Raw genomic sequence first — 25,540 nt, forward strand, 5'->3', positions numbered from 1 at the left:
CATATTTATATTCATTAGTTTGGTTCTAAGGTAGTAGAAGAGATAGTATTAATCCTACTTCTGATAAACGTAGAAACTTAATTAACTGAGACGTTAAATGTCTTGCTGGAAGTCCCAAGTCTATTAGAAGACAATGCAGGATTAAACAACAGGAATGTTCACTTTTCGGTGATCAAACTTTCCTACGCTCCACTTGGACAGCTTAACAGACATGAGGACTGATTTAAGGTCACTCATCCCAAGGGTGTATTAATGTAGTTCAGTAATGTTGTCACTGCTCCAAATTCTGCTTTGAAATCTTCATTTGAAATAGTTTCCTTCTGAATTTACACAAATCTAAATTACTTAAGGAGGCTTTGAAAAGAACCTGAATTTATTCTGAGTGTAATCAAAGAAATGAGTGAACAAATGGGACATATAGTTTGTAACTAAAAACTGTAAAATATAATGTATTTTAAGTATATTATTTTATCATTCTATTTTATATGAATATAAAATGAGTTGCACTGATGAAGTCACAAAAGTTTTTAAGAGGTGGAATAATTACGTAGTTTCCTAAAGTAATTGATTTGATGGATATGGCACACATTTACATGTATAAATTTTTGTTTGTTTGTGAAAAGAGATCTATTGTTTTATATCACACTGCATTTTTCCTCTTGAAGGCAGATAAGCTTATATGTTATGAAAGTTTTCTGAAATAAAAGAATGCAATTTAAAGTGTCCATGCTTAAGTTATTGCTTTACATTACCTTTAAATTGGAAGAGTAATTACAGGACTATTTTTTGTTATAGATGTTTCATTCTCGATAATAATCATAGGCAGAGAAAATAAGCCCAGAAGATAAAGGGCTTTATTTTTCCTCTTGTTGGGAAAGAAAATGGTAAAGGAGAATTAGTCGAATAAGTTAAAACTATAGGATCTGATCTATTTAAATTATTAGAGGATTGCATATTTGTACAAGAGAAAGCTGATGAACTGTGTGTTGGTAAGTCTGTTTATGGCTAGCAGACATTGGGTCCTGTCCAGAATTCCATAAGACATCTGGTCCACGCCAAAAGGTCCTTGAAATTTAGTCCTGTACAAAACGTCTATGAGCATATTTGGTCCATGCTGAATGGCTTTGGACATGACTGAAAATTAAGGACCTTTTGGTGTGGAACGAATGTCTTTCAGACAGGATCCTGTTTCAGACAGGATCAAGTGGTCCTGCAAGGCTGCTGGCAATTTAATGTTTATGGGTCTTTTCCAGAGAGGGCTACCTGGATGAGGGTGGTTCTATGTGAGTTTTTGCATTAACTACTGCTCTGCATATGACAATCAGTGTTACTCACACCGGCAAGGCGTTGCATTTGTCATAGTCCACAACCTGCCTGCAAAGCTATTTCAATGTTAATGTAACACATTTCATTTTAATATTTAATAATTGAACTTTCATTTTTTATTAAGAATATTAATCATTAAAAGTACCTTCACTGACTATATAGGTACCAGCTATTACTTCAACATTTCTTTTGTTAAATTTATTAGGCAACTATATTCCAGTCCGCATACCAGGCAGAGAGATACACAGCCACCTCTGCTGTGACTAATTGGTCAGAGTTAACTTCCCTTTCTTGTCTTCCTATTGATGTCATCAAAACTCACTTGACATTTAAAAACCACCACCTCACTAAAAGGGGAACCAACTTCTCAGCCCGTGTTCACTCTGAGACAGTGCAGGCAGATCATAGGAAGCTCAAAATTGTATTATTTTCCCACTCGTGCAGAAGTTTGGGCTTCTGTGAGCTTGGAGAGTCTTTGTGCTGCTTTTGAAATCTGGGAACACTTTGCGTCCAAGAGTGGTTGGAAAGGGCCAAGATGAGAAGTGGATGGTCTGAGAGCAGCCTGTCACTGGAATTTGCTTACTCATTCTATGGGACCCTACTCAGTTGCTGTTTTCCCTGTAAAGCCCGGTTCCCTTTTCCTTTTTGTAATTAACCACTCCCTCTGTGCACGTGCGGGAGCAGTCTGCCACGCAACCTGCCCAGGCTGCCTTCCCAGTTGAGGCACGGAGAGTCCTTACTTATTTTAGCAAAGCCCATGGTAACTGTGACTCACTGAAGGGAGTTCCAAGGTTTGTTGCAGTTAATCTTTTTTATTTGTATCCAAGTCAATCCATATTATTATTCTAAGTGACCCTATCTTAGTAGAGCAAATGTCATTGTGCTGGAAAGGTACTCTGATTTATTTATTACTTTACCTGGAAGATATGGGAAAATGAGTTTGACTTTGAATTTTATAAATTTAAGCTGTCAGCAATTCTCTGTGATAAAAATAGCTTCCATGTACCCACCAGTATATGCTGAAGGGTCTGTTTGTATCAGTATCAAGCAAGAACCTATGGACGAAACAAAATGTGTGACATAAGGTAGAATTCCCTTTGGCTTATATTTGAAGCACAGAAACACTGTATATGGAGGAATTTTTAAGAAAGGGAAGGTCTTTAAGTTTAAAAAAATACTTTTTATACAGGTATACATTCCATGTAAGCTCTGTTTAGCCTAAAATGTTCTTGATACTTAGTTGAAGAGGAAATGTGTTAAAAGGATTTCTGCTTCAGAGATGAATGCTTTTACTTTATTTCCGAAGAATAGGATTTAAGATCAAGAAGGTAACTGAAAAGAGCAGAATGTGTTTGATCTCACTAGACTATGGGTTCCTCTTTTAGCTTGTGAGCCTAGCACAGGTCCTGGCACTTAATAATTTAGGAGAAGCCTGATAAATGTTGACTAGATGAACACATAATTATCTATTTTTTTTGGTCCACATTAAGAGGCAACTGTTACAGTTCTTTCACCTTGTTTGGAAGAGGTTTGTATGTTCCCAAACAGAAAATCAAACCAAATTATGATCTGGAGGCAGAGAACTAAAGAAATCTAGCATAAGGTATTAGATATTGAAAGCTAGAGAGAAACAGTTGAGGCTTTTGGTTAGCAGCTGAGACCAGTGTATGTCTCTCTCCTTCTTCTCTGTCTTTTGGCCAGAAAGTACTAACTTTCCAAAATACATGTTCTTCTTTTGTTTGTTTATTTTAAGCATTTTTTTTTCAGGTATCTTGACTTATCTTCCCAGAGAACTGACTTAGCCAGTAAGGAGTTTAAGTCCTACATGCAGAATGAGCAGTGGTTTCCTTGTGGGTGATGGGGTGACTGACGTGGATCCAGAAATTAGAAAAAGGATATCCAACTTCTTGTGGTCTTGGCTTCAAACTAAAAAGCTTGAGAAAAGAATGGTTGTAAAAATTTCTATTTGTTTATAATTATGCTTCTAACATACTAGCAGACTGTTTTCTCAGGGGGCAATTTTGAGTCCACTGGGAGGTGACTAGTGGTTTCTTTTTATACGTATTCCTCCAGTGCTCTGTTTAGCTTGAACATCTTTGTCCTCTTCAGCTGTGCTGGTGTTGCACCTTCAATATTTTGGAGACTGCAAAGATCCGGGCATGTGTGTGTATGTGAATGTGTAATGATCTTTTTGTTAAGGCATCCTAAAATTGTATATTTACGGTACAGCTGAAAGTGTGTCCCAGGCAATTAAAATCGCATTATCTTGCTGTGAGCATGCAAGGACTTTTGCAGAATCTCCAAATGTCCAAACAGTTTCAGCTCCTGTAAGCTGCCACAGTTGACGAAGCAGAACTCCAGATTCCACTGCTAATTCTGTAAAAGAAAAAGAGGAAGAGTTGCTCGTGAGTCAGCTGCCTTGGTTAGCAAACATATACACAATTAGCTTTGTAAGCTCAGAAAATTAAAAGAATGTGGAAGTTAATCTCTTTTATGTTTTTCTTAGTAGTGTTTCTTTATCTTTCTATATATTAGTATTTTTATATTTATTATTTTCTTTAACTAATGAATTATACACAGACTTTACTTATTTCACCTCCACAAGGGCATTTCTATGTCAATAAAACAGTTGAGCACAATTAGTTATTTGTCAGAACTGTGAATACAGTCAGTTCTTTCCTCTTATCCCAAGTACAGAATAGTGGCAGCACAGTTGAAAACCATTTATAGGATCTAGTTCGTATTTTTTTCTGTCAGGTTGATGACTTCTCATCAGGGCGCTTCTATGAATGCCTTACAAATTTAGAGGGCTTGAAATTAAACATGAGTCTGGACCTTTAATATATATTCTTGATATTTCATTTAGCTTGTAATCAGATTTGAGATTTTATTTTTTCTTTGGTTTTGACCTTAATTTGTACAGTTTGACCCATTTCGTTCTTTTTTCTTTCTTTCATTAAAGTATAGTTGGTTTACAATGTTGTGTTAGTTTCTAGTGTATAGCATAGCAATTCAGTTATACATATATATATTCCTTTTATATTCTTTTTCAATATAGGTTATTACAAGATATTGAATATAGTTCCCTGTGCTATACAGTATGATCTTGTTGTTTATCTATTTTATATGTCTATGGGTTATATATTTTTAAATATTACAAAACATTGAAGAGAGTAGTTCTCTCTGTATTATATATATACATACATACTTTATATACATGTTTAGATTGCATACACAGCCAATGTTGCATAGAATAATAACAACAGACAAGTAAGATGGCTGATTAGGGGATGGGGACTTTCTCTTAAAGATATGCTATTTTGGGTAAAATTGTCATATTACTTTTAGAGCCTTTCTGCATTAGGATACCTGTGTATTCATAACTTTGCTAGGTGAATGTGTTTCAAGTCCTTTAAGTTACAAAAGTCATATGTGCCCATGATTACAAGTTAAAATATGTAAGGGAATACAAAAGTGGTTAATATTCTCCTTGTTCTCTCTTAAATTCTTAACTAAATTTTTTATTCTTTTTACAAAGTTGAGATTACATTGTATTCATTACTTTTTTCCCCCTTTTCCTCCATGCTGTAAATTTACTTTTTCAACTTGCTGTATTTCAGTGTGTCATGGACATATCTCCATAAGTAGATCTAACTGTATCTAACATATTATTTTTAATAGCCACATAATATTCCATAATATAATATGTGTGGTTTATTCAGTCTTCTTTTCCTCATGGACTTTCAGATTATTTCCAGTGCTGCAATAAACTTCCTTACCAGGAAATTAAAGATGCCCAGTTAAGAATCACCCTGTGCATTCAGAGGCTCTTGCCAGTGATGTCTTAAGTCATCGAGATACTCTGTCAGGAAGATCAGATGACTTTTCTCTGTAGAAAGCGCCCTGTTCCCACAGCCCTGTGGGGCTGAGCTGGGAAAACTATCCACCTTGTAACCTTCCTGGTCACTCAGCATCAGTGGCAGGCCCTGTAAATAAGGTGGTGTCCAGTGAAAATTTGAAAAAGGACCAAGTAAAGCTCCAGAGTAAAGCAACCTGCTTGGCCTCTCTACATAAGCCAGTTCTGTTTTTGATCTTAAAATGGTAGTTAAAAGTTGGCAGACTTTTACATAGTTTTGTGATGATCTTGTTTTCTAAGACCAATTAACAAAAAAGGACTAATTTAGAAAGCCTATGCCTGAAATACTAATATAAAGGTAAAAGCAAAAACTTGCAAATGGCAGCCAGCAGCAAAGAAATCTTAAACTCAGAGCCCAGAATTTCTTCTTCATGTTGATGGCCAATTCTTGAGACCATCTTTTGGAAGTCCTATTTCAACATGAAAACTCTAATTCAGTATTCCTTAGACATAGCCCATCCTGTGAAACATAAAATATATAGCATTGAAGTATTTAAAATAGTGTATCTTAATATTTTTATATCTATTGTTATCTTCAATTTTAAGATTTTGGACTGTGAGGCTAGTAATAATTAAAGTATTCATGGAGCTTCTCCTCCAAGCTTAGCATAGTTATTTGCAGTTCCACAGGAAGATGCTTCACAGAAATAAACACTTGATCATGGCCATGGCTTCTGATGTGATGTTAAGTGACTGAGGACAGAGAAGGAGCTTGCAAATGGGGTCTGTTTTCAAACTGGTGTTAGGTACTTCTCACAAGCTGTAGAGAAGAGATCTCTACTAGAAATTTATGTATCATTGAACCAGACATTCAAGCCAGAGAGGAATACCTATGAAAAGACAGGGACTCTCTCTTTCACAAACATATATGTATATAGAGTTGACCCTTAAACAACATAGAGGTTAGGGGCGCCAACCCCCATACAGGCTGAAAATCTGCATATGACTTTATAGTTGCCCTTCCGTATCTGCAGTTCTCCACCCCTGGATGCAACCAACTGTGGATGGTGTAGCACTGTAGTACATATTAATTGAAAAACATCCACCTATAAGTGGACTCATGTAGTTCAAACCGTGTTGTTCAAGGGTCAACTGTATATAATTTTTTCTGTTTAAAAAGTCTGAAGAACTGAATCTAAAGTAGCTGTTATGTGGTTGTTTATTCATATCACTGAGATTTAGAAAGATAATTTTGTGGTAATCCATGTCATCTTGCTTTCAGAATGAACTGAAACTGGGTTTGCATCCTTGTGTGCTTGGTTAGCAACTTAAGTCACTTAATATTTCTAAGTCCCAGTTTCCACATCAGCAAGTGAGGGTTATTCCTCACTACCTCATAGGATTATTAGAAGTTTTAACTGATATAATAGATGTGAAAATGTTCATGCAGTATTGAATACATTCTGGTTTCCATTTTAGAAAACTCAAGAGGTCTTCCAATAGGGAGACGTTTCTCGTTAGAATTAAAGGGGATACATCAGAGGTGGTAGAGTGAATAAAACTTAGAAATGAACAGTGATGACAATAATCAAACATATGGTTTTATAGTTACAAAGAGTTTCCATGTCCTTTATCTCCTTTATTCTTCACGAGTATCTTATGAACCACTCAGGCTAATTTTTATACCCATTATATAGGACAGGAACTGTGATTCAAAGAAAGTAAGTAGATTAACCAATATCACCTTGCAAGCCTATGATGGGTTGATTTCTTTTTGACTAATACTCTAGTGCTCTTCACTTTATTCTACCAATGCCAGACAGTTGGGAAATACTCAGTAGTTAGAAACCTAAAATTATGCCTGAAAATCTAGCATTGTTTTCAAATTTTCCATGATTCCTGAAAAGATGAGACAGCTGGGGAAGTAGGCTAGAATATCTCTGGACTCCTGAGGCCCACACTGAGCTCGATGTGCATTTCCTGGGTGGTACGGACCAAGGAAGTTATGTTCCTAATACGAAGTGTATCATATTTTGTGCCTGTTCCACTTCATTTTTAGCACTTCCTGAATTGAAGTTAACTGATGGGGAAGGGCTCCCTTCCAACTACACTGAAAAGTTTGGTTTGGTTTGTGTAGGCCAAGGATCGCATATGTCTGCCCTCAAGTGCCACAGTTGAGTATTGATATTCAACACATTCTATGTTATGGAGTTATCTATTCCATACCCTTTTTCTCCCGTTGGAGAGTGCACGTCGCCTAAAAATGGAGAATACTTCATTCCTTTGTACTCTCGAGGCCCAGCTGACAGCCTAGCAGTTAATAGGTTCTCCAAAAAAATGTTTGCTGCAGCTGCAGCTGCTGCTTTTGAGATACTATTCAGTGTTGACTTCTTAGGAAAGATTCATTAGAAAACGTTGTAGGAAATAGAGGGTGAGTTTTAGAATAAGCAGTATCGCTGCCTCCCTCCCTGTCTAGTGAATGGTCTCTTCCCTAGAGAGAGACAATCGCCAGGCAGATAAGGGATGCTTAGGAAAGTACTAGTAATCACCATGTCCATTTGAAGGCAGCAAAAGGTAACCGAGGTCCTGTTCTCCCAAACGTGAACTGGAGGCGATTGAGAATTAGGTCTGAGACCAGAGCCAATAGAAATACGCAGCTGCCGCTGGGGAAAAAAAGCCTTTGAGATAAAGTTGAATTTCTTATTTTTAAAATGTAGGAACAGAGTGTATTTTGTTTGGTCCTTACAAATTACAGTGATTGGTTTCAGCCTGAACAAGCACCACTAGCAAATGCTGGCAGGCAGAGTCTCCACGGGGGCGGCCAAACAAGTCAGTTCGCGTTTCCTTCCAAGTCCTCGTTTGGCTAATGCATCCATAGAAAAGCAGAACAAAAGACAAGAGATTGCTGCACCCTGTAGCATCCAGATAGCTCCCTGGGCTCCGGGGTTATTTATAGCACTCTGCTCACGCTGAGGCCTTCTTGCTCCATTCAGCCAGTGTACGAATGTGCAAGTAGAAACTGCGGGACCTTGGCGGCAGACAACAGTGCAGGTGTGATCAATGATTAGCTTCTCAAGGCTTCTGTGTTGCTAGTCTAGACATGCCTCCTAACCGCCATTGTGAACCTGCCCCTTGGAAGAGGCTCATCCTCTTCTTTACCTACACATTCTGTTTGTAGATGTTGCTATGAGGACAGAGTCATCAGAAATGACGGATGTGGAGCCCATGGTCAACAACTTTGCATCATCAGCAAGGGCAGGCCGCCGGAATGCTCTACCAGACATCCAGGGGTCAACAGCCATCGGCGGAACCTTGGAGTTGCCCTTGAAACTGGAGGCCCTCTCCGTGAAGGAAGGTAACACTCAAAATCCTCTTAAAGTCAACAGCATGTCTCTCTTCTTAATCCTGTCCCCTAGAACAGTATCCCTCCTAACTAGTTAAAAGCACTCTTTTTTTTTAAACTTGTTTACTAAAACTTCTCAGCTTTCATTTAAAGCTGAGTAGATTTTTTCAGTCTTTCGAAAAGTGGACCTTTTCATCTTTTTATCTCCTGGTGTAAATGTGGAATGTGAATATTTAAAATTTTATTTTTATTTTTTGGGGGTGGTGAAGGTAATTAGGTATTTATTTATTTGGAGGTACTGGGGATTGAACCCAAGACCTCGTGCATGCTAAGCATGCACTCTACCACTGAGCTGTACCCTCCCCCTTGAACATTTACTTATTGGATATGTAAAGTTTTGCACTGTGCTAGTGACTGGGAATACAAAGGTGAATAATCCCTTCCTTCAATAAGCTTACAAAATTTTTTGAAAAGCTCTTAGAAATAAAGTAATTTTCCTTCTGTTGTCCATCATCGAATCACTCTGGAAGCGTCTTCTTCCCTGTCCCCTTCTATTTCTCATATCTAAGAAGAAGTTTATTATAAACTAAAGATGAGACCTTTAAGACAAGTATTTGCATAAAGGGTGATCATTCTTTAACCAGGAGGAAAAGTTGAATTAAGGAAAAAGGAGAGGAGCATGGGTGTAGCTCAGTGGTAGAGCACCTGCTGAGCATGCATGAGGTCCTGGGTTCAATCCCTCATACCTCCTTTAAAAAAGTAAAGAATAAAGGAGAGCTTTATTTTATTTATCAAACGAATGAAGGAAAATCTTCGGTCTTTTACTGCATTGCTTACGTATCATTCGTAAAAGCTTCCAGAGTTCAGTCTTACGAAAATAAATATAATACTTACAGTAAAGTGTTAAAGGAGTCCCTTCACTTAAAAACATTCAAGTGCTTTAGAGACAGCTTTAGTTGCAAGTCATTACCAACAAGCCTGTGCCTTGTGCCTCATTTTAGACTTCAAAGTGAACTCCAGTGTGTGTGTAGAAATTCATTCCTGGTGGCAGTGGTGCAAGAGTGAGCCGGAAGCTTCTGCACATCTACCCTGTTCACCTGAGCCCCGGAAGAGGGCTCTTAGTTCTTTGCCTCAGGAGGGGATGTTCTACCTGGTAAAACCACAGATGTTCCTGGTCTGATCTTTATGAAGTTCTTCTCACCTTGTAGGCCAGGGACTGAGGCCAGATCCGCGAGTCCCGGGGTTACCTCACCTTTTTCTAGGAGACATTTCATGTCTCATATGGGACACTACAAGTAATATAACAGTTTCCACGAACACATGAACAATTGTAAGATGAATGAAAAGATGGAGGAAAAGAAAGAAGAGAAATGAAAATCTGTGTAATGTTTTTGGCTTTTTAAGTTAAACTCTACTATGATTATGATTAACAGCATGATACTGACGTTGAAGGGCCATCTTCCACTGGAGAGGTAGAGAAGATAAGTCGCTTTTTAGTGTCACAGGCCTAGTTAAAGTTGATGTACCCTAAACACACACACAGAATCTTAGTGTTTATTGACATTATTTAGTCAAACAAAGGAGAAAGAACTACATGGTAAGAGAGTTAGCAGTTTCTTCACTTTATTTTGTTCACTAGGGAAACCATTTTCTGAAAGAATATTGTTCCTAATTTTATATTTTCCTTTAAATCATTTTGAAAGAAAATCGAAAATATTAACTAAGACTCAAAATTTTCAAAGTAAATCAACATATAGCACCAGATATTAAAGAAAACACAAAAGGACATAATTTTACTAATGAAGCTATAAATAAATAGCTTTAAGGCCTATCTTCTTTTTCATTAGCTTCGTACAAATATTAAGTGTTTACAATGAGTATTCAATTGCTAGTAAAAAACGAAAAGCTGGGGTCTGTCTCAGACATTTTGTTTCAACATTTTGGCCATTTAAAAATAGAAGTTCTGGGGAAAGTCTGCAGATTTCCTTCAGATCCATCCTCTTTTGTTTTTGATTTTTGATATTCTGAAGTGGGAAGATATCTGGCACCCTGAGTGAAATTAACCTGCCTGAAATCCTCCTAGTTCATAATCTGTCTTAATCTATCCCTTACCAATTGATAGCCATGGTAGGGAGGACAGCAATGCCTTATAACAGATCAACAAGAGGTGACAGAGGGCGGCAGCTTAGGAAAGTGGAAATGTCACGAGGGCCTTGTATTACATCCCTCCATCACTGACTAGTCACTTGATCCATCACTCAACTTAGGGCCAAGGGCTGGACACCGCTCTGAAAACCAGCCATATAGCAGTGAATAAGACGGACATAAACGCTTGCTGTTATGCTTCTTATATTCCAATAGGAGAGTTAGATTATAAACAAATAAATACATAAGTCAGCAGTGAAACGTTCTATCCTATTAAAGTAGGATGCTGTGGTGAAAAGTGATTGGGTGGCTACTTGGACTGAGAAATTAGGGAAGCCCTAACTGAAATCTGAATGGCAGTGGTATGTTTTAAATAACAACGCAATGGTCCAGGCACAGGAAAGTCAGAGGAAAGAGCCTTCTTTGCAGAAGGAGCAGCTTGTAAAAAGCTCTTAGAGTGGCACAAGGTGGACATGTTAAGAAACATAAACTCCGGCTGCTGTGGCTGGAGGCCAGTGGGTGAGAGGGAGGAGGGAGAATGGTTAGAAGATGATGCTGGAGAGAGAAGCGAGGGCTAGATCTCTTAGGGCTTTAGAAACCTGGATGAATAGAGAGAATTTTGTTCTAAGTGTGAGGGTTTTCAGCAGGGGAGTGACATTCACGTTTTAAATACCCACTCTGTCTGTTACATGGAGAATGGATTGCAGAGGAGGAATGATAGATACGGTTGATTAGAAGGTGCAGTCCCCATTAGGAAATCTTTAGGGGCCAAGTTAAGCTTTCAGACTCATTAAGATCACATTTGGTGCCAGTCTTCGCTTAGAAGTGTACAGGTTTGAAAACACAGTGGGCCAGAAGGGCGACATTACCCTTACGTAATCTTCTTACAGAATATAATTTACATAATCTTCTTCTATGGGAGTCCTTGAAGCAACCCTTATAAGCAGTCCTGGGGACCAGTGTCTATGTCACGCCCATCCCACCACTCACTGAGAACTCAGGTGCAAGGAGACAAGATTTGCATCAATGTGGGCAGAGGGTCAGAAGCCCTGTATCCCATGGGGGCTAACACTTGGAAATAAGTCCTTGGAGACTGCTTCCTAGCTTCCCTGCAAGAGACATGCTCAGTTACAAGAGTCATTGCATTTAGGGAATCCCAGTGCTGTGGTTTCCTACCAGGTACTTAGAGTTAATATACAGTTTCTCTCAGCACAGGTGTGTTTTACCATTTGGTTCATTTTTACCGTAAGCTTGAGTAACCAGGCTGACATTCCACCTTAATCTGCTTTCTGGGGTAACAAAGCTAGAAAATTAACCCAAGTGAGACTTGTCCTAAGAGAAGGGGAATCAGCTTTGTTAACTTTTATGCATTGGACTGTTGCAGTAGTCTGTGAGAGACAGTGGCTTTGCATAGGAGGAAAGATGGAGAGAGGTGGGTGGATTTGGGATGTGTTTTATAGGCAGAACCCGTAGGACTTGCTGATGGATTGAATGGAGGATAATTCCTGGAGCAACAGGGTCAGTGGAGATGCCATATACTAAGAAGGGCCAGCCTGGAGGAGAAGCGATTTTAAGGGTTAGAGGAGTGATTTCTGCTTCCTCCATATTTCATCTGAGATGCCTAAGAGACACCCGAATATTGTCAGCTCTACATTCAAAATTGGTTCAAAAATCCACCATTTTCCCCCTGAAAGTCCTAGTCACTTGATACTTCTCCGACCCCATTTTCCATTCTTCTTTTTTTTCCTCTGCACTTCCTACACATTGTTGCCTTTGACCTTGACCATTTCTCTGCATAGAATGCTCATCTCCCTGCTGTCCATCCACCTAGCTAGCTCCCTCACCTCCTTGGGTCTTTACTCACGTGGTCCCTCCTCAGTGAGGCGTTCTCAGCCAACCCTATCTCATGTTGCAAACCTCCAGCCCCAAGGCTTCTTGACAATCCCTGTTCTTTAATTTCCTCTGTAGCACTTCTCACATGCCACACCTTTTACTTATTTTAGTTATTATCCAAATTCTCATGAAAAGTTTTCTGAGACCTAGAATGTATTTTTTTTTCTTTTTTTCCACTGCTTGGTACATAGTATGTGTTTCATAAATATTTGGTGAATGAAAGTTGGAGAACAGAATAGAGTCTGTCAGATTTCTTTTCAAAGATGACATTGATGATTTTGGTAGGACCAATTTTGGGGACGTGGTAGAGACTTAATAGTTTTATTTTAAAAAGATGACAGCAAAAGATAATACATTTGAAAGGATTAAAGAAAAGCCAGTATGTGAAGAAACTGCTGTCAAAAGAAGGCCTTTGTTTGTTGAAGATGGAAGTGACTTAAGGAAGTGAGGGAGTCAGGAGAAAGAGGGAAAGTCGGATGAAACGGAGGGGCTGGGGATGCTTATGGGAGCGCTGTTGAAGCAGAAATGGGTAGGATCCTGGATTAGGAAGGAATTCGAGCTGGATGGTAGGAGCAGCACCAGGGCTAGCTCCAAGGGTGTGCTGACCGGGCAGCTGCATGGGGCCCTGGGCTCACAAGAGGCTTGCACTTGGTTTTGTTCTACTTTTGCCGTCTTTCACTTTGCACTGGACTCCAGCAACTTATGTAGTCAGTCCTGAGGAGCACATCTTCCACTGTAGGAGACCAGACCTCAGAGGGTTTTAGAGGTTTGGTGGCAGAAAGAAAATCTGATAGTTTTGATTTTTTTTTTCTCCATGTAGCAGAAAGTGAGATGAACTCCTAAGGAGGCAGAGTGTGAGGAAAATCAGAGCGTGATCCAACATAGGGAGATGGGGGCGGGCAAGGTCAATCAACCTGAATCCAGACTGTGGCTCTGTCACTTCCCCACCTGGTGACTTGGGCAAGTCCCTTAGCCTATTTGTGCTTCAGTGGACTCATCTATGAATGGAGATGGTAATAATACCTTAGAAGACTGCCCAGCACATCATAATCCTGGAGAGTAGGAAAGGTTACTAGGAGAATGGACCCATATCTCTTTTCAAAGTTTGTACCAATCAAGTAGAAAATGACTAAGGTGCATAAAGGAAAAACCAACTGTTTTATTCCAATATAATACAAAGTAGATTTCAACATATTCTCTATATGAGTGAAAATTATTTATTTTTCAGATGTGAAAAAGAAAGATGAAGAAACAACACAAGACCAATTGGAAAAGCCCAAAGATGAAGGAAAATGAAGGCTCATAACCTATCCAAAGTGCTGAATTTCTGCACATTGAAAGACTTAGTGGCTCTGCTTTCCTGAGACGTTTGATCTGGTAGTAACTATGGTAACGTTGCAGCCCTAAGCAACATGTGTGTGTTAGATAATTTTGTTGTGATGCTACTCACTTGGACTGCAACTGTGATGTCTAATGTAGGTTATTAAAAGGCAGATTACTTCCGAATTATCCCCAAGAGAAAGGTTAAGAATGTATGGTTACTTAAATATATATCATTGTCTATAAACCCAACAAAACCCACTGTTCTCTTTTGGATTTATTTAGCCAGATATATTTTTAATGCCATTTTTATGGTAATGGGTAAACCATTTCTTGGTAAATATAAACCACACACTATTAATTTAAAACTTTATGGAATTTGTAGAAAACTATGGCTTTTGGTGAGAAAGAATGATAGAATAGTCAAGAACATGTAGACAAAATGATGTTTTTAGCTGAAATGCACCAATTTTCCCCCCAAACCCTAAAAAGATTTGGAAAAATAGTAAAAAGTTTGATAACCCAAACATCTCTAGGAACTTTTTGTCTGGTGTGTTCTGCTTCTAGTCTATGCGTACTGTGATTTTTCATGTGGACTCTTAAAATGGAACATTTGTGACAAATTGTTTATGTGGAATATGCCTATTAAATGAATCTCACTATCTTCCTTAACTTTGGTGTGTGTGTGTGCATATGTTTTTCTTTAATGTGAATTACACAAAACATTTTACTAGTTGCTTTATATTATCTTTTCTTATTCTTAGGGCTTTTGTGTATATGACTTGTTTCTAAAATAATTTCCTCAGAAATGCAGACCTTAATTTTTATATCTTTCCTAAACTAGCTAACATAATAATAGGCACTTAAATATGTAGTGAAGGGTGTAGGTAGAGATAGCAAGATACTTGCTTTTAATATATATTTAATTATATATTTTAAAAGGAATGAAACCAAAACCAAAGCTTTAGTAAATTTTGATTTATTAGACTTTTTAGGAAAATCATAGAATTCTGAATTTTTAAAGAAAATCTGACTAATGAAATTATTTTTATTTTCAGCTATATATGCATGCAGTTCTGTTTTATTTGATTGTTGACTTAAGCCATGTCTGTATACAGTAATCAGATAAACTCTTTCACTATTAAAGAAACTTACTGACACAAGGCTCCTTCATTTTATCTCCTAAAGCATACCAGGTGAAAAATGGTGACACATTTTAAAGAAGTTCATAAGTTAATAGTCTTTGCAATATAAAACATCACTTGCTTACCATTTCTTTGGGAAGTTTGCCTTTAAATCTGATATACAACCAAAAGGGTAGATTTCCAAAGAATCTGGGTGTTTTAAGTTCTTAAACGTAAATTTTTCTTCAAAAAATAATCAAAAGTAATATTTTAGGTGCAGGACTAATTTAACATTCAATAAAATGTCTTATAGTCATTTAATTCAGTTAGATTTCTGAAAGGTATTTAATGACATGGTATTATACCAGTATACAGATGGGTTAAATTAGAGTTTTCAAGTTTGGGGGGAGTGGGAATTTGGGCTCCTGGAGGACATCTGGTACCCTCTGGGGACCTTTCTGGCTGCCACTACTAGGGGCGGGACCAGGGAGAGAAGGTGCTACTGACACCTAGTGGGCGGAGGCCAGAGATGCTGCTAGACCACTAAGCGTCCTTCAGTCCTACAGGGCTGACCCTCACAGCAAAGAATTACCTGGCCACGAGTGTCAATAATGCTGAGGTCAAGAAACCCTGGAGAAGAGTTAAACTGTCAAGCACATGGATTTTGGATTCAGACGACATGGGTTTGAATTCTAGCCCTGCTACTCACCAGCTGTGTGATCTTGGGCAGTTTATGTCATATCTTGAGGTCTAAGTTTTATCCTCTTGGAATGGTGCTAATAATAGTACATATTTTATACAGTGAATGGAAGTGGTTAATGCAATAGAACATTTAAGACACTTGGCTAATGCCTGGCAAAGAGTAATTATTCAACAAATATTAGCTATCATCATCATCATTTTTATTCTACATGTTTTCGCCATTATTTTCTGGTGGTGGAGATGGTGGCCAGCTGGATTTGTTAGCATGGCCATCTTCTGCCTTCCTCGAATTTCACAGACATCCCCAATCTTAGTGCTGGGAGAAGATACTATGATGGAAATTGACGGTTCATACTAATTACCACATTAGTGCCTATTCAGTCATGCTAATGAGCAGCTGACAGGTGATGAGTGTTACTCTTTTAACAATGAGTCACGTCACCAGGGTTTTATGACAGTTACTGACACAAAACAGAATTTTGAGTCAGTATTTAAATGAGTAACATGTTCCATTATAATGTAGAAGAAAAAAAAGTAACAGCTTTTGGGTCACAGTATTATATGATACTTACCTCTCATTTAGAAGACCAGAAATGAAGCCATGTCCCTCCCCACTGTTGCTAGTAATGACATATATTCTTTATCCTGTATATTCTAAATCACTTTTTCATCACAATACACAAGTAAATGTCCCATTTTATACATATAATATTTTACAATACACAAGGTGTCAGGCTTGTTGAATATTTGCCAACAAAAGGATTTTTTTCTGAGAAGGATTCCAGACAAGAATGAGAGGTCAGTTGTAGTTGAAAGACTAAATTTGCCAACCAACTTCTAAAAAAAAAATCAAGCTATTTTGGGGAATTTATAGTATTTTGTCATAGCAAGTAGACGTTTTCAACAAAGCCCTAAGTTGGGGCTCATTAAAGAAAGTTTCCATGCTCATTTTTGCTATTGTCTTTTTATAAGCCATTTGCTTTAGTCAATAGCTATAAAGTCTTACTTAATACTGTGAGAGAAACCAGGACAAAAGGGGACTGATAAAGCTATAAAGGGACCATCTGGAAACTTGACTCTATACACAGGAGAAAGAACAAAAACCATTCTGTGTCACATGCCCAGAGATTTTCTTTTCTTTTCTTTTCTTTTTTATGATCTGGGCTGGAAAGGTTTGAACCTTCTCAGAATATGAGTTTCTATGGGGGAAGCTTCCTATTTGCAGAAGGAAACTCTGCATTAGCTTTCAGTTTTGCTAGCTCGGGTGGCTTGAGCAGATGATGCTGGAGAGAGAGAAAGGGAGAGAACAAGAGGAAGAACTACAGAGGCACACTAGCCTGTTGCCTCATCTGTGGAACCGGACACCTCAAGTTCAAGTTACAGCTCTGCCATTTGTGCTTATGACTTTGGTTATTTTACTCTCTTTCAACTTCTTCACTGTGTAAAATGGTGAGTTATGATAAGAATTAAATGAGTGAATACTGGTAAATTGCTAAAGAAAGTGCCTGATACATAACAATAACTTACTGTTATTATGATCATTATTAATTGCATGAGCATAAAGGGTGGTGGAGACTTAAGGGTAAATGTCCTAAGTCTATTGATTCTTTCTCTGTCATTTACAAGAGTAGATTTTCCTCCTATTCCTTTGCTCTCTTTTTTTTCCATGAGCAGTAGTACCTTCTTAGCTAAACTAGGACTGATTGATCAGAATGCATTCCATGTTTTTCCAGAGTTACTGACGATGTCTTTCAGAACATCAAACAACTGCAGTGATTTAAAATGGAAGCATTGGCTCAAGCAAAGGGCTCGGGACCATATTGTTGCCACCTGTTAAAAACCTAGAGTGGGTTTTTCATTGAGTACACAGTAATAGGAAAAACTATTATTAGAGCCATACTTTGGTGATTACTAAGCACCATAGTAGATCCTTTTGAAGCTTCATAATGATAGTCACGCAAAATGGTTGTTAACATTTCTCATTTTACAGATGAAGAAAATGGATTCAGGGAGTGTTTCTGGGAATTCACTCAAGTAAGAAAATGGCAACAGTGATCTGAGGGCTCTCAGAGCCAGGACGTGCGCTGCCTTTACTGCGCAAAATGGCCCCTCTGCCTCAGAACATCTCATCCGCGAGTCTTATAAAACTTGCCTGGGAATTCCACACAGGATTCCTAGGAAAACTGAAAAGTTGTACATAGGCGGAAGAGCATTGATATCTTAGCACAAGCAACTTTATTTCTTTGCGTGACATTTATTAATTTGTTCACTACTTCATTAATTCACATTTTAGTTCTATTCCAGTAAAGATTCTTATTGGGCAAACACAATTACCATTTCATTTGCCATCACCTTACAAGACCTTGAAGGAAGAGGAAATTGGTGAGGAGACTTTTGGGTGGGTTTTGGGTGGGAGGTAGTAACGGGAAGTGAGGCAAAGGGAATAAAGTTGAACTGAAAAGAAAAGGGGTGCCACGCCCAAGCCTGACTCACTTCATGTTTGTCCTGGGGCTGGTCACGGTCCTGCAAGGGGCACATGGACATTCTGTGGGAAGCACAGAAATCATCTGTCATGAACTAACTATAGTATCTTAAAAGTAGGGCCGCATGGGTAAGTGAAATGACCTCCTTCGTTCCATATGTAGGAAGTTCAGAGGTTGAATGACGTTTGGCAGCATTGATGGCAGAGAAGCCCTGAAGGGTTATGGGACAGGAAAGGCTACAGAGTTTAAAAATTAGGGGTAAAAAAAAACATTCTTGCCCCAACTTAGAGTGTATGGAATTGACTTTGGCAGCTCTTTGAAGGCTCTCATGGTGCTCTAGACGTATTAGACTTTCAAAATTCCTGTTTTATAATAAAATTTTCACCTAAATTGGATTTCTATTAGTGGAAGGGATTTGCTTTTTAAATCTTTCCTTTCTTTGATATTACAATATTGTGAAAAATAATAGGGAAAAAAAGCAGAAGGAGATGAGTCAATAGATGAGGATTTGGTTCTGAGTTCTGGCTTAAATTTAACCTAAATTGACTGTAGGCCTTCGGGTAAATTATTTTCCCCTTTAATTTTCATTTTTGGGAATTACTCAAAATCAACACTAGAGGGAGCTGGCATCACACTTCTTAGTAATTTAACGACAGTCAAATTTAATCAGGTTTCCTAAGTCTTCCAATTTGTTTTGTTTTGTTTCACTAATTCTGCTCCTTGTGTTGGTCAGGAATGTAGCAAAAACAAAATAAAACAACAGCAACGAACAATATTTCAAACACAACACAGTTTTTCTGAGTTTAGAATGGAAATGATAATAGAAAGTGTGCTAATCTCTGTTTCAGACACGCTATGCTCTTAAATACCAAAAGAGGGTGCTCTAATACATTTTAAAACTGCACTTCTTAGGCATACAAAAGCTACAACTTTTTCTTCCAGGCAACAAAAATTCTTTTTTTCTGTATAACAGAGTTGACTGGATTTCTTTACTTCTTTTTAAAATTTAAGATAGCTACTGTGAACAAAAAATACTGCGAATCATATCAGTAAACAAAGAATGCTGAAACCATCAAGTTATCAGTGGCTGCCGCCACCCCCCATTGTAGACAAGCCTGCAGCCCAGCCTCTGCATCCACTCACAGGGTGCACCCTGAGGGGACTCAGAATAAGAAAGGACAGGATACTGGCCCTAGATAGCTAGAGGCTTCTCAAAGGAATGAATTCAATGAGCCCAAATGTTTGCTTCCTACCATACAGAGAAAAGCACTGCAATTCTTTAACTTGAGATGTCTGGTTTTCTTCAGTTAACAAGTAATCTTTTAATGTTCTGACTACCTGGTCTTTGTTGTAAGACTCCTAGATCTTCCCCTACCTCCTCGGAGCAGTCCCTCAGAGCGATCTGAGTGGCTGTCATCCTGGGCTCGAAGGGCTTCGAGTCCTCAGAATTGTCCGCTGAATAAAACGTAACTCTCAGCTTTTTGGTTGCGCATTTATTTCAGTTAATACTACGGACAAACGTCTTATTCATTAAAATGAAACGAAAAACAGTTCTCAATTCTCTACAATCTCAGATTCAAACCTGACTTTTGATTTCCCACCCACCCCTGTGAAAAGCACTATCTTCAATTGTAACTCTGAGATTTCAAAAAGCCCCTGGCAGCTTGAGCCCAAGTAAATGGTGAGTGTGCTGTTTTTCTTCTTGATTTGATTCAAAATCTCTCCTATCACTTAGTCTCCACCTTGACTTCAGAGAAAGGTGGGTCTCATGAAAACAGAATGAGGGTTAATCAAGTGATTATTCCTGGTGTCCCAAGGGCAGGCAGGGAAATAGGGAAAACTTTACCCACAAATCCCGCTGTATGCTGTGTGGGAAAGTCGAGGGCACAAAGGAGATGCTGGCCAAGTAGTCTTGGCGAGGAGCCTGGTAAGAGGTAAGAGGCCCTGAGCACGGCTTCTCAGTATCTCTGGACCACCTTCACAGGACACGAAGTCTGTATTCAGGGAGGGCCACCTGTGGGTGAGGGGGAGGGCAGGGACGGACAGATAATGCTTACTGTACATTAAGAGCAAACACTTTATATGCATTCAAGGCTGTGGCCAGTACTTTATGTGTTAATTTATTTAATTCTCATCACAGCCCTACTCAGGAAAAAAACAAGCCTGGAGAAGTCGTTGCCTGAGGCCACACAAGTATAGGGTTTCAGAACAGGCCTCCCCAAGGCAGGCCATTTTGGCACATAAATTACTTTGAGCTAAAGGCAAAGGAGACCCTGAGGGTTCAAAAGAAACTACTGCCCCTCTCTTAACTCCCTAGAAGGATTTAAAATGGGGATTCTTCCCAAAGAAAGAATTATCAGAGATCAGTTTTATCATAAGTGGCCCCATCTGTATGGCAGGCAAACATGTAATTACCCGTCATGTGCTCCTCTTATCTTCCTGTGAGTGACCCTCCAGTCCTTGGAAGCCCCAGGCCCCTCTCCCATTCCTTAGCTCAGCAGCATATAAACCTCATTTTATCATTCTGTCTCTGAAAGGTGTGTGGGGTTCTGTACTCATGAAATTAAATTGATATTCTCCTGTTAATGTCTTGTATTAATTTCTTTTTTAGATCAGCCAGAAGAACCTGTAAGGGTAAGGAAAGGTTTTTTTCCTCATTGACACTAGTAAATGGCAAAGCCAAGTTTTAAACTAAAGCAGTGATGCAGGAAAACAGATGTGGGGCAGGAGGAGGGCTGTGTCCCAGGTCTCGGTCGAGCCCCTGGGATGTGACCCTCTAAGTGTGGGTCCTTGGCTTCACGCAGGAAAGAATTTAAGAGCGAGCCACAGTTGAGTGAAGGTAGATTTATTCAGAGAGATACGTTGAAAGGCAAGAGAAAGGCCACAAGGTGTGGGGGTTGGGTGCTCAGATTAAAAGTAGGTACACATTCCATAGACGGAATGTGGGCAGTCTCCGAAGAGGGAGAAAGAGGGGTGGCCAGCCGTGAGGCACTGTGTTGCTGGTTTTTATGGGCTTGGTGGCTTCATATGCTGATAAGTGGAAGAACCAGTCTAAGTAGCCTGGGGAAGGAGCTGGGATTCCCAGGAAGTTGGCCATTTCCCACTCTGACCTTTTTTCGCTAGCCTTGGGACTGCCATGGTGCCTGTGGGCATGCTATTTACCATGTTAATATATTACAATGAGAGCATAATGAAGCTCAAAATCTGCTAGAAATTAAATCTCTCATCATCTTGAGCGTCAAGGCCTTCTGGGGAGTGAATCTTTCACCATTTTGATGTTAATTGCTGTAGCATTCCTTGAGTGGCTGCGCCCTGCCCCCTTCCTGTCTCAGCAGGTTGAATCTAGAATCTGTGCTCTAACCACGAGCCTATATCATCTTCCCAGATAAGAGCAAATACCCACCCAGTGATTACTGTGTGCCGCACACTGTTGCTGTTTAGTACCTTAACCATATGACCTTTTTTAGTTCTCACAACCCCATGATGTAGGTATTATTGTCCCTAATTTACATGTGAGGAAACTTGAGGCACAAATAAGTTAAAAGGTTGAAATAATGATTGAAGTTGAGTGTGTGCTTAAAGACAAGTCTTTACAACAAAGTCAGCTAGGATACCCGGCAGGTGGAGAGTTCAGCTCTGAGCCCCTTCCCCCATTCTCTTTTCCTTGGGGTTCTCTTACTTCCATCCATGCTACCCCATCAAGGCTGCCCCCCCACCCACACTGCCCACGACACTGCTTTCTCTTTGGCGGCTTTGTTTTAAGCATGGGGGTGAGTTGCTGCTTTTGGTGCCTCTTGTCACTCCTGGGGCTTAAAAATATGTATGTAACACTAAATATAGAGAACAAGAAACTAATTTCTTCTGCATTGAGTGCAGCTTTCACTGAAGTGTTGACTGGAAAAAATGCACAACCTGAAAGTTGAGAATTACGTCTTACTGGGCAGATTTTCTGACGACTTCAAGCCCGGGAGGTGGCCACTTAGATCACTCTCAGAGACTGCTCCAAAGAGGTAAAGGCGGGGCCAGGATATGGAGGGGTTTTTGCAACAATGACCTGGTGGTCAGAACATCAAAAGATTACTGTTAATTAAAGAAAACCAGATATCTCAAGTTAAGGAATTAAGTGCTTTTCTATGTCTAGGAAGATGCAAGAGTCTGGGCTCAATGAAACCACTCCTTTGATGTGCTCCTTAGCTAGCAGGGGCCAGGGTCCCGTTCTTTCCCATCCTGAGTTCCCTGGGGGCACCGTTGTGGGCGGCTGCAGTGTCTGATGGCTTCACACATCCCCTCCCAGAACACTTGATGTATTTCTTGCATATTTAATTTACTCTAGCTAGTAATCCTCTGGCAAAAGCAACCTCTCTTCAGATTAATATTTCTTTACCCTTTCTCTTTGTTTCTGGTGTTAAGAAATTTCATTTCAACTGCTGTCAGTCTTAAGAGAAAGCAGGCGGATGTGGAAATTAGAGTCGGAACCACTGTTTGTCTCTGTCACTGTCTTCTGCATTTTAAAAAGCTGGTGACACAACAATGCTCTGGTAGCACAAACAAGCAGAATTTCCAAACAAACCAGATGGTAGTTAACAGGCCAACTTTAAAGGCAAGTATTTGTTTTGATCTCTTTCCTAAGGGAAAGAAAATTAGCTAATTAATGGAAGAAAAGACAGTAAGAAAGAAAGGCAAGAAATACTGAAGATAGTGAATAAAGAGAAACTTAAGGAGGAATGGATATTGGAAAATGAGGAGAGCAAATTAGCCAGTTCTAGAAAAAGAGAAAATTAAGAGTGAAAAAAAGATATAATTGTAGATTGTTCATCAAATGGTTGCCTAGGAAACTTAAGTAGGAATGGTTCTCTCTCTACTGAATGATTGTTGAAGGACACACCAAATTTAGAGTCTGCTGGTTATTCCAGTAACAACTGGGAAACAAACATGTTTCAGACATATTCGTTATGAACGCCCGTATTTTCTACATTATGCTTTTCTCCTAACAGAGGGGTGATTTCAACAATTTTGGAAGGTAATCGGAGAGGAACAGTAAGATTGCAACACAGGCAGGATGAGGTTTTTCAGAAGCCACATTAGTATGTATAATGTCAAGTAACAAACCGTGGAAAAAGTCAATTAAGAAGCAGTTCAAAGCCCATTCGACAATGTGAGGTCATCTTTACAGTAGGCCAAGTATGCTGTTGAAAAACAAGCTTCCATGTAAAGAGCTTAGCAAGCTGGAGATCAAGTTGTGTAGGGACAAAAAAATTTTTTTTCACTTTACGAAGCAGTTTTATCTTCCATTGACATGCAGCTCCTATAAACACAGCTACAAAGAACAAATGGCTTTAAAAAGTGTTTTGCTGCTCCTATTTGAATCTGTCTTTCCTATAGTTTATTCTATTTTCCAGAAAATATTAATATTACATTGTTTTATATATAAAGCAATCTCCACAAAGTTGTCATCTTATATTTCTTGGGTTGAATTCTCTGGTGTGCGTGTGTGCGTGTGCGTGTGCGTGTGTGTGTGTGTGTTTGGAGTAGTGTGTGGGGGGGCAGGGGGAACAGGAATAAGAGGGATTGTTTTCCGTGATGACTCACACCATCTTTTTTACTAAACAAAAATAGGAGGAAAGAGTGTGAGAATTTTTGCTGTTTGGAAACAAACCTTGGTTGTGTCACCCAATTTTTCCTTCACATGAACACAAGTTATCTATAAGGGAAACTTCCAAAATCATATTCTATCCTCTGGGATAGAATGAATCCTAAACTATAAATATTTATGCTTATAGACAACAAATTGGAAAAGCTTAGCATAAAACAAAAAGTTATCTATTGCCTTTGGCAAATGTTTTGATTTCCTCCTTGGAATTCATTTTGTCAATTATTTATTCCTCCTTACTTTCATCTAAAGCAAAAAAAAGTAAATCGAAGAACTTCACAGCAGGACTAGAAGCAAAGCAAATATAATACTCAAACTTTGGCCACCTATATGAAATCAAGGTCAAGATTTTTTCCAAAATAAGAATGGGGGAGAGAAGGCCAAGAAAATCATGGTGGCTTTTTGCTTAGTTGTATTTATTTATTTTCCCAGATCTAAGTAGAAAGCGGAAAATGAGGAGGGAAATAGAGACATACATATATATCTATACATACCAAATCTCAGCATATTTTATATCACTTAAACATAGCTTATGTACATATGTATACTTTTTTAGGCCTTTTTATGTTTTATTGAGCAAGATAGCTACACATTTTAATTGTAAGTAAGAGTTAAAAAGAAATCTAGTTCAATAACGAATGTAATAGAACAGTTTGGGAAGTTCTGATCAAATTTGGTATTAGCATGTTAGCGTAGTAAATTTCTCACCTGTTGCCTCTCAGGTTATACTCAGAGATTAGTAAGTGGCTAAGCATGCGACCTTGATTCTCCTCCAATGTTACATGAGGGAATTGGCCTAGACGCTCTTCCAAAATGTCTATTCTAAAAAAGTTCTGTAGGTTTTATTATTTAAGAAAGAACTCAACATATAAAACAAAGATAAAAATTGGGAAATATTTACAATTACTTAGACAATATAAAAGAACACAAATGAAACAACAAGGAAAACAGTACTCAAATGAATAAATAAGTGAGGGACGATACCAGAAGATAGTTCACAAAGGAGGAAAAACAAACATCTGTAAAAATAAGAATATGTGAATAAAATACAAATTTTTTTGACTATTCAGTTAGCAAAGCAATATTGTGTGGTGGTTAAAAGCATGAACTCTGAAGCAGACAAACCCAAGGGTAATCGCTGTTACGGCTTAAGGGGTGGAAGCCTCGGGCAAGCGTCCGTTTTCCCAAATAAAATGAAAATAACAATACCTCATAAGGAGATTAATGAAGGTTTGAATAATATTACTGTTAATGTGCCTACCACAGAGCCCAGTATATAATAAGTTTAATCTTAATAACTTGTTTCTGTCATGCTGATGGAGATGTATGCCACAGATATTATAATAAACAATTGCATAATGTACCGATGAAATAGTAAGTAGTCCTTAACATGCTTCGAGTAGTTTTTTAGTAACACTGGAAAATGGATCTAGCAATCCCATTTTGGGAACCACAATGAAGTAAGTGTTTCTAGATTGTTCTTTTAGCAAAGTCTGTTAACTGTAGGCTGTTTTGACTCAATATCTCATTCTATGAGAAGAATATATACACACACACGTCTATTTGATGAGTTAAGCACAATAAAACAAAACTACCATGTAATAATAAATTTTAAAACTATATTTTCTATAGCTATATATTTCATAGTATCTTACAGAATTTTTTGAGAAGATATTCAGAATAAAAGATATCCAGTAA

The 25,540-nt window shown here is 38.6% G+C and overlaps 1 protein-coding gene across 9 annotated transcripts in view; it reads left to right on the plus strand.

Moving 5' to 3' along the window:
• The window catches only part of PKIB (cAMP-dependent protein kinase inhibitor beta), a 98,104-nt gene extending 83,549 nt beyond the window's left edge, over positions 1 to 14,555 (plus strand). For 8 of the 9 annotated variants that reach the window (XM_032484798.1, XM_032484801.1, XM_032484796.1 and 5 more), the window contains 2 exons: positions 8,361 to 8,537; positions 13,792 to 14,555. In XM_032484798.1, coding sequence (XP_032340689.1) covers positions 8,369 to 8,537; positions 13,792 to 13,859 — 237 coding nt within the window. In that variant the 5' untranslated portion in view covers positions 8,361 to 8,368 and the 3' untranslated portion in view covers positions 13,860 to 14,555. Of the gene's footprint in view, positions 1 to 8,070; positions 8,234 to 8,360; positions 8,538 to 13,791 lie in introns of those variants that run through there. The other variant, XM_014563360.2, reaches the window with a different exon arrangement.
• Positions 14,556 to 25,540: the final 10,985 nt, after the last annotated feature.

The sequence above is a fragment of the Camelus ferus genome, chromosome 8, assembly GCF_009834535.1.
Source record: "Camelus ferus isolate YT-003-E chromosome 8, BCGSAC_Cfer_1.0, whole genome shotgun sequence".
NCBI classification, from domain to species: domain Eukaryota; kingdom Metazoa; phylum Chordata; class Mammalia; order Artiodactyla; family Camelidae; genus Camelus; species Camelus ferus.